Source organism: Calonectris borealis, unplaced genomic scaffold (assembly GCF_964195595.1).
Source record: "Calonectris borealis unplaced genomic scaffold, bCalBor7.hap1.2 HAP1_SCAFFOLD_35, whole genome shotgun sequence".
Lineage (NCBI taxonomy): Eukaryota > Metazoa > Chordata > Aves > Procellariiformes > Procellariidae > Calonectris > Calonectris borealis.
Window position 1 is genome coordinate 1,984,012 of NW_027441451.1, and position 9,586 is coordinate 1,993,597.

The 9,586-nt window shown below is 53.4% G+C and overlaps 1 protein-coding gene across 1 annotated transcript; it reads right to left on the minus strand.

Moving 5' to 3' along the window:
• Window positions 1-8,033: 8,033 nt before the first annotated feature.
• On the minus strand, window positions 8,034-8,969 carry LOC142076157 (olfactory receptor 14A16-like). Its single transcript, XM_075138535.1, has one exon. It carries the CDS (start codon window positions 8,967-8,969, stop codon window positions 8,034-8,036), a length of 936 nt encoding a protein of 311 aa, XP_074994636.1.
• Between the last annotated feature and the right edge of the window lie 617 nt (window positions 8,970-9,586).

Sequence of the window (9,586 nt, forward strand, 5' to 3'; positions counted from 1 at the left end):
TGCCATCATCTATCCCTGGGGGTGCCATGGAGGTCTGTGGGACAGACAGTGTCTTGAGGGGACTTCACGTTGAGAGTGACGTCCCCTGGGAAACCACCCGAATGCAGCCCCGGGATGTGCTTCCTTGAACAGGTCCCTGTGTCCACGCCTCGTGCTGTGGGGCATCTCAGAGGAGTGCGGAGCAGGGCGGCACAGCGCAGGGCTGAGGTGCCTGCCAGCCGCTGGGAATGGCAGCAGGAGGCCGGGGGGACACTGTGAGTGCTGCAGTGCTCTGCCTGTGCGTGTGCAAGGGAAGGGCTCCTGTCTCTGAACAGCCCTGTGTGTGTGAGGAGTGCGTGAGGCCAGCTCAGGCGTGGACACCTCCGCGAGCCCTGACGTTTCCGTGTGCCACTCCAGGAACACCCCCCACCGTCCCAGCTACATTCATCTCCCTGCCTTTGGACAGGTTCATTGCAACTGCCCCTGTCTGCTGCATCCCCCTCCCCTGCCTTTCCGGCCTGTCCCTCTCATCACACACCATGGAAGCGGCAGGTGTGAGGAGCAAACCCATAGACGAGGGCAGGCTGGGACCTGAACAGCTCAGCAGTGACCCTGCGGAGAAGGGCCTGGCGTTCCAAGGGATGCCATCAGAGCCAGTGGCACATGCTCAAGGTTAGTAAGGCCACCTGCATATGGGGCTGCATTAGGAGGAGCGTGGCCACCCAGACGAGGGAGTTATCATCACCCTTGACTCAGCACTGCTGCAGCCACATCTGGACTAGTGTGCCTAGGTGTGGGGTTCCCCAGTGTGGAGGAATGGGCGGAATTGGAGAGGTTCCAGAGGAGATCTGCCAGGATGGGGTTTGAGGCCTCTGTGGAGAGGCTGAGAGACCTGGGCTTCTTTAGCCTGGTGAAGTAGAGGCTCAGGGCACCGCAGTAGTACCCTGCAACTACTTGAAGAGTGGTTTCCAAGATGATGGAGTTTTCTTGGTAGTGGGAAGAGAAGGAAACCTCCACAAAGTGCAGCTTGGAAGGTTCAGACTGGAGAGGAGGAGAAAGAACTCTGACTCAAAGGGTAGCCTTGTGGTGTAAGAGGTCACCCAGAGGGAGTCTGGATCAGCCCATGCCTTTGTGTTTGAAGGAAAAGCCAGTGAGCGTGGAGAGACATGTGTGAAGGTCTAGAAATGCTGGGGTGAGAGCTAGGTGGGAAAGCAAGATGGGTGTCTACAGCCTGAAGGGCAAGAGATGCAGGCATGGGACAGTGTAGGACAGCCTGCAGCAGAGATGGCTGAAGGCTCTGTCAAGACCAAAAGGCTCAACAGGACCAAGGGCTTTGTCCCCTTGGCTAAGGTAGTTGCATCTGCCACTGAGGCCTACCAGGAGAAACTTTCTTTTGAGGCTCTGGACTTCATTTCCTCCTTGCCCCTTCTTTGGGAGGCCAGGAGGTACCATAGAATTTTCCTACCCTTGGCATTGCTCACCCTCACATCCAACTGCCCCCAAGAAGAGCCCTGAGCCACGCGTGAGGGACAGGATCTGCCTTCCCAGGGCCTGGGGGTGAGGGCTTGGCCTTTCTGCTTCCTAAAACAAACCAAGGGTTTTCTCAGCATTACAGCCACCTGCACAGTGCCTTTGCCTACCTGCAAGCATGGCCTCCAATGATCTGCTCTAACGAGGCCATGGGGAGGCTTTGTCAGTAATGGTCCTCAGTGGGACCCATTAATACTTCAAGGTACTTTGAGTTTTGCTTCTGACTTTGACTTCTTGAGAGGTTTGTTCTTTCTCCTCTCATCATGGGAGCTTCAAGGACTCAGCACCAAATACACCATGGGTGTCATTAAAATACAGAAAGCCTTAAGGAGCTCTTTCTCTTCCTGTAGTTTTCTTAAGGTCTTCCAGGCTTGTACAGCTAATTGGAGTCATTTCATAGTGTAGTGAAAGAGGAAGATTTCAAAGTGCACCAAATGAAAGTTATTTTTTAATTTAAAGTTTGTATTTTATTATCCTTTGGTTTAGAGAAGAGGTGATAGAAGCCTTCTCCAAGTGATAGTGATCCAGGGTGTCTCCTCAGGAGGTCTGGACAGGCAGGAGAAGCAGTCCCTTGAGGTCTGACTCTGTATGGAGAACTTTGCTCCTCACCTCCCAAACCTCATCATTTCTCTCATTGGCCATCTGGGACTTACATCACTCTTCCTTGCATCAGACTTCTCCACTGATCTCTGCAGCTGGGTGTTACAGCTCCATGGCACCATCTCCCACCTGCTCTCCTCAGAGAACTGGCTGCACACAGGCCACATAAGAATATTTTCTATTTGCAAACAGAGAAAAGCCAAGCATGATAAAGTTTCATAAACAATAAAACACACTCCTCAACCATATGCTAAGTACAAGCTGTCTCTAATGAAGTTGCCTTTCTACAAGGGATAATCTTATGAGAAATGTTTGAGATAGATACAAAAAAGTTAGATATAACCATAATTAAAGAATTGGCTAAAGAGCCAATGAGACTACTGAAAGACAGGCAAGCTTTTAACTCCCTGAAGCTCAAAGCAGCAACTGAGTAGGTGAGAGTTATCTGAATGAACAAAGAATAACGTCCGGAGAAAAGTAGAGACTAATGGAATGGGCCTTTGTTTAGAGAGTCTGCATGTGCAAAGGCGACATCAGAAATGGTCATTGTATGAGGACAGGTGAAATTATATGAAAGATTAGAGAAACTGAATACACCGTATAACAGGAAGAACAGTGGTAATGAAGTTACGGGGCAAGACCAATATTTCTTTGGAATATCCCTTTTGAAAGGTCATTGGATTGGTAGAGGTCTGTTGTGAGTGAGGACAAGCAAGAGTTGCACTCATCTTTGAAAGTGGCCAAAAGTGCAACCCAGAGAACCACAGGCTGCACAAGCTCACTTTGGTGGGGGGTGAGCCATTGAATGAGTGCTCCTGGGTGACACTTCTGGGCACCTAAAAGAGAAGAGCATGGCCATGGACTTACCAAGGGTAAATCATGCCTCGCCAACCGGGTTGCCTTCATGATGAAGTAGCTGCATTTGTGCATGAGGGGACAACAGTTGATGTCGTTGACCTCCATTTCAGCAAGACTTTTGGCGTGGTCTTCCTCAATATTCTTGTACCCAAGTTAGGGCATTCCAGTCTGGAGAGGGAGACAAACAGATGAGCAAAACACCAGTTGGATGATGAGGCTGAGAGAGCAGTGGTGAAGGGGCCATGCTCTACCTGGAGGCCAGGGGACGTACTGGGGTTTGGAGAGGCGGCACCGGGGACTTTCCAGAGCCCTGTGCAGTTTAACACCTGCATCCACGGCCCAGAGGAGGAGGCAACTCTCACCACATTTTTCAATGATACCAACTTGGGAGGATCATTCCTGTGCCTTAGGGATGCCTTTCAGGGGAAACCTGACGGGTGGGAGGACTGTCCTGTCAGGAACTTCATGAGATAGACAAAGGACAAAGGCCAGGTCCTGCGCCTGGGATAGACTGACAGCCTGCAGTGGCAGGGGAAGGGGCCTGCCTGGCTGGGGAGCAGCTCTGCCGAAAGGCCCTGGTGGTGCTGGGGAACAGAAGGCAAAACAAAACCCAGTAGTGTGAGTTGGTGGCAAAGGTGGTCAGCAGTGTCCTGGAGTGTGTAAAGAGGAGCCCTGCCAAGACAGTGCTTTAGGCTCTAAACAGAATTGAAACAAAGCCTCTGACTTGGGTACTATCAACTTAATTGCTAAAAGAGAGGGAGGTGGAGGGATCTCAGCATTTCCAGGTTCCTGCTGAAGATTTAAGGCCTCCGAGAAAGGAGCTGAAGAGAACACTTGTGAACTAGCATAGCCTTTAGATCGTTTCACATGTGAGGGCTCTGCTCCCCCATCTCATTCCTTGGCACCCAGAAACCTCACCTGCTTTTCCCTCCTCTCCTCCCAAAACCTGACCAAGTGATGGGAGGAAAGGCAGCAGAAAGGTCCTTGGCCTCTGTGCATCAGCCAGGGTCTGGCACCTGGAGGGCGATGGTGTCATTTCATTGGACACCCCATAAAGACTCAAGCTGGGGAGTGCCTCTGCAAGTCCGAACCAACAAGGTCCATGGCCAGGCAAGGCTGTGTCTCTGGCTGTGTCTGGAGACCCGAACACCTACAGCTTAGATGAAGCTGGGGCTGAACCTCAGGCCTGGACTTCAGTGGTCTCCTGGGCCCATGGGCAGAGATGCAGGTGGAGGCCCCAGGTGATGCTGCTCAGGGCCATGAAGGCCTATGGATGCTCTCAGGGCCCTGACACTGCCATATTGGACCCCACCTGCCAGTGCCCTCACTAGCCCAAATTCTCATTCCCTGATGTGCAGGGTCTGCTCTCTACTACTCTCCTTCCCATGTCCCTGGGCATCTGGCAGACCATAATTTCATGGTCACTATGGCCAAGGCTGACACTGGTCTTCACATCCCTGACCAGCTCTTTCCTCTACCAGGCCCAGGTGAGGAGAAGACTGGGTGGCCCATTTAGAAGCTGACCCACACACAAGCCACCATCTAACCTGTTATGTGTCCCATAGAGACCCTCCATATATCTGAGCTGCCCTGACACCACACAAGGCAGCCCCCACTCCTCATCTTCCCCATCGGTCTCTCCTAAAGATGTTCTATCTCCATTACCACAAAAGCCGTGGGAGCTGTCCTTCCCCACCTCAGCTCTTGTTCCACTGAAGTCACAGCTCTGTGATGGCACCTGCGGCTCCTGCTGTCTGTAGCCCAGGCTGTGGGCTTTGGTGCCCATTTGGGCTGCAGCCCCTCCGATGGGGCAGCAGGGCCAAGGGCAGACTTGTCCCATGCAAACCTGGTCCCCAGAGATGGGACCCCGTGTGTGGGAAGGCTTTGCTTCCCAGCAGAGGCATGCTGGAGTGGGTGGCAGGTGGCAACAGAATGGTGGATGAGGTTGCCACCCCGAGAGCAAAAGCTGCAGTGCCCAAGGCCAGAGAGAAAGAGGCGAGGGCTGTGCAGCCCCGGCAGGAGAGGGGTTTGCTGTCCCAGGTGACTCTGCAGCACCGTGGGGCCTGTGCCAGAGGTGGAGCTGATCTCCACGAAGGACAAGGTGCTTCTGAGAATGTCCCTGGGGGAAGACAGCCTGTGATCCTGCCACACTCTGGACATCATGCTGGGGGCCAACCAGCTAGACAGCAGCTCTGCAGAGAAGGATCTTGGGGTCCCAGAGGAGAAGCAGCTGAGCAGGAGCCAGCAGTGCACCCCCGCGGCCAAGGCCAACAGCCTCCTGGGCTGCATTAGGAGAAGCATTGCTGTCAGGTGGAGGGAGGTGACCCTTCCCCTCTCCTCAGCACTGGTGAGGCCCCATCTGCAGTGCTGTGTCCAGTGCTGGGCTGCCCAGTGCAAGACAGTGGTTGACCTACTAAAGCAAGTCCAGCCAAGGGCCACAAAGCTGCTTTAAGGGACTGGAGCATCTTTCACAGGAGGAAAGGCTGGGAGATGTGGAACTGTTGAGTCTGGAGAAGAAAAGGCTTGGAGGGATCTTATTAATGTGTATAGACACCTGATGGGAGAGTTTGAAGACCAGGGAGCCAAACTCTTCTCAGTAGTTCCCAGTGACAAGACAAGGAGTGATGGACACAGATAAAAACACATGAAATTCCATCTGAAATCAAGAAAACATTTTCTGAGTATCAGGGTTGTCAAACACTGGAACAGGTTGCCCAGAGAGGTTGTGGAGTCTCCATCCATGGAGATATTCAAAACCCACCTGGACAAGGTGCTGAGCAACCTGCTCTAGCTGACCCTGCCTCAGCTGGGGAGTTAGACTAAATGATCTCAGAGGTCAACATTTCTGTGATTCTGGGAGTATAAAGGAGAAAAGAGAGGCAGAAAGAAATGAACAACACATGGCCTTGATTTCAAATATGGTGGGATGCCATAGAGAGGACGCAAGGTCTCCAGGGGGGAGAAGGGGGGAGCAGAGGGGAAGTGTGAGGAGGAAGGAGTGGCAGGGATGTTACAGTGACAGTACTTGGTAACTGATCGCCTTGACTTTACCTTCACCCATGAGCTATTCCATCTTATTTTCTCCCTTTGCCCTGTTGAGTCAGGGGAGTCAATGAGCAGCTGGGTGGGTGTCTGGCTGCCGGCCAGGGTTAACACTCTACAGGACCACCACATCTGGACTGCTGCATCCAGTATGGCATTTCCCAGCACAAGAAAGACCCTGGCAGACTGGAGCGAGTCCTGCAGAGGCCAGATGGCTGATTGGGGCCTGAAGCACATTTTGGACAAAGAGAGGCTGAGAGAGCTGGGTTTTTGAGAAATCCCTCAGAGCCAAACACTGGGGCAAGGACCCAGGCCAGTTGGTGGGATCTCAATCAATGGAGGTTTTCAATATTGTTGAGACAAGGCCATGAGCACCTGATTGAGCTGGGGCTGTCTGAGAAGGGGCTTGGCTGAGAGACCAGCTGTGGCAAGAGCTATCATAGAAACATAGAATTATTTAGGTTGGAAAAAACCCTTAAGAACATCTAGTCAGACAATTAACCTAACACTGCCAAGTCCACCACTAAAACATGTCCCTAAGCGTTGCGTCTACAAGTCTTTTACATCCCTCCGGGTGTGTGTAAGGAGTGTCAGTAGGAAACTGGTTTCCTTTTCATTATAACTGGCCGAGGAGTTGGGTATCACTGAGCCCCAGAGGAGAACGGGGGTGACCATGCAGCAAAGGTCCCTCCTCAGGGCTGGGGGGTACGACCAGACATGGAAATGGCCGGTGTCTGGGACTGGTCTGGGATGGTTTTCCCAGGACAGCTTCCCCGGGGTGTCCAGGGACCATGGCACAGACTGGGCCTCTCTCTTCTGCACCTTTGGTGCCTTGCTTCCTTCACCATGACGCCTGACTCTGTACTGTGAGCACCCTGCTGTGTGCCCCCACCCTGCACACTCACACAGCTGAGCTCTACACTGCTGCTTTCCTCTCCCGGGCACTTCCCAGCCCAGCCCAGCCCCTCCCCAGCTCTCCCCACCACCCCTGCCCTCTCCCCAGCCCAGCCCAGCAGAGCAGCCCAGCCTGGGCTGGTCCCACGGCAGTGCCCACCGCAGGGTGCTGCAGAGCTCTGGGCACTCACCCCACGGCCCCAGCCCCTCTGAGGGGCACAGCAGCTGCTGGGGGGCACACAGGGAGCTCAGCCTCCCCATCAGCCCCAGGGATGCTGCTGGCCCCAAGGGCACGAGGAAATGGAGGCTACTCACGCGCTGGCTCTCCTGAATTCATATTGCAGGTGATGCCCAGCCCTGACTGAATTTGCCCCCTCCTCTGCTCCCACCAGCCCCACTCCCCACGACAGCACGACAGTCCTGGCCCTGGGCCTCCTCCGGCACCTCCTGCATCTCTCCAGTCTCCCCTCCCTCTGCCTGCTGGGTCCCCACTCACTCCCATGGCACTGCAGAGTCCTTGTCCGTGGATACGTCGATTTGGTGCTTTCCTTTTGGGGGACTTCACCTTGGAGGGTGTTTCACCTTCTGAGTCTCCATTCATTGCAACCCCAGGGCACGGGGTGAGTCCCCATCCTCTCCTCTCATCACCCCTCCAAATTCATTTCCAGAGGCTCTGGTATGTCCCATCAGTCTTGTCATCCATGAAGGAACATGAGAAGATAATGGGAGCTCATGGACCATCTTCCCTACCATTGGACACCAAGAGGAGAGCTCTTAAATCCAGACCTTTTGGTCCAGTGGAACCCAATGGTACCGTGAGCTAAACCCCAAAACACTGAGAATAAAAAGGAGAACAGACTTTTTAAAATATCAATTCCTTGGATATTTATTTGGAAGCAACTCTCGAGCCCAGCCTTCAGGTGCTGCACCTGGGAGATCGCCTTTTATTGAAGAGCTGCTATCGGGCATGCCACATCTGACACAGTGTTGGGCAAGAGTCACAGGATCAAGCCGCAAGACAAGTAGTATAACCCCAGAAAATTCTATATAAGCAGGATTATCACAAGAGAAAAAAGCAGACTCGTGGCCTAAGATAAACTCTGGGGAATGTGCAGAGAAGGGGAGGCAGGTTATTGTCGGTGAAACAGCGTCCACTGGGCCAGTTTCCATAGGGCATCCTTGAGCTCCTGGTTCCTCATGCTGTAGATGAGGGGGTTCACTGCTGGAGGCACCACCGAGTACAGCACTGCCACCACCAGATCCAGGGATGGGGAGGAGATGGAGGGGGGCTTCAGGTAGGCAAACATGCCAGTGCTGATAAAGAGGGAGACCACAGCCAGGTGAGGGAGGCACGTGGAAAAGGCTTTGTGCCGTCCCTGCTCAGAGGGGATCCTCAGCACGGCCCTGAAGATCTCCACGTAGGACACCACAATGAAAACAAAACACCCAAATGCTAAACAGACACTAACCACAAGAAGCCCAACCTCCCTGAGGTAGGCATCTAAGCAGGAGAGCTTGAGGAGTGGGGGGATTTCACAGAAGAACTGGTCCACAGCATTGCCGTGGCAGAGGGGTAGTGACAATGTATTGGCCGTGTGCAGGAGAGCATTGAGAAACCCACTGGCCCAGGCAGCTGCTGCCATGTGGACACAAGCTCTGCTGCCCAGGAGGGTCCCGTAGTGCAGGGGGTTGCAGATGGCAACGTAGCGGTCGTAGGCCATGACAGTGAGAAGAAAATACTCTGCTGTGATCAAGAAGACAAAGAAGAAGACCTGTGCAGCACATCCTGCGTAGGAGATGTCCCTGGTGTCCCAGAGGGAATTGGCCATGGCTTTGGGGACAGTGGTGGAGATGGAGCCCAGGTCGAGGAGGGAGAGGTTGAGGAGGAAGAAGTACATGGGGGTGTGCAGGCGGTGGTCGCAGGCTATGGCGGTGATGATGAGGCCGTTGCCCAGGAGGGCAGCCAGGTAGATGCCCAGGAAGAGCCAGAAGTGCAAGAGCTGCAGCTCCCGCGTGTCTGCGAAGGCCAGGAGGAGGAACTGGGTGATGGAGGTGCCGTTGGACATTTGCTGTTTCTTGGCATAGGGGTACTGTTCAAAACTGGAATAGACAAGGAAAAATTATGACAGACTTCTCCAAGCAAAGCCACTCCATTTTTCATAGAAATCCACCCCCCCTAAAATTGAAATGCATTTCCTTCTCTGGTTTGTGCTGGCTGAGTGTGCTGTGAGGAGCAGGACCTCCGTCCACGGCCAAGGAGCCAGCTTTTCTCTGCTGCAGTGGGTACCTGGCAGCTGGTTTGTGACAGCTCCGATGTTCCCAAGGGATGTCAGATGTCATCCGCCCTTAATGGAAAAGATCAGTATCTGCACTCATGACTCTCAAGAGCGTGGGCTGCAGAACAGAGGCTTAGCGTGACCTTATAAGAATTTTGTCTCTGTTTTTTATTGTCCACCATCACATCTGCTGAGTGTTCTTTTTAGGGGTAGAAATGCTCATTTCTATGACTGAAAATGTGAAGAGTCTTGAGACAGGAGAGGCAAAAGGGCTCAGCTCTCTGTGGCTTAGTGCAGTCAGGTGAGCTGCAGTGTCCATCAGTCTGTTACCCAGCTGCCCTGCTCTTTCCCTTGTGCTTCCTACCCCGGTGCTTGTTTGCAGCTTCCTCCCACCCCCTGCCCGCGTC

Excerpts from the sequence above, each read along its gene's own strand:
- LOC142076157 (XM_075138535.1), bottom strand. The coding sequence starts at position 8,969 with ATGTCCAACGGCACCTCCATCACCCAGTTCCTCCTCCTGGCCTTCGCA.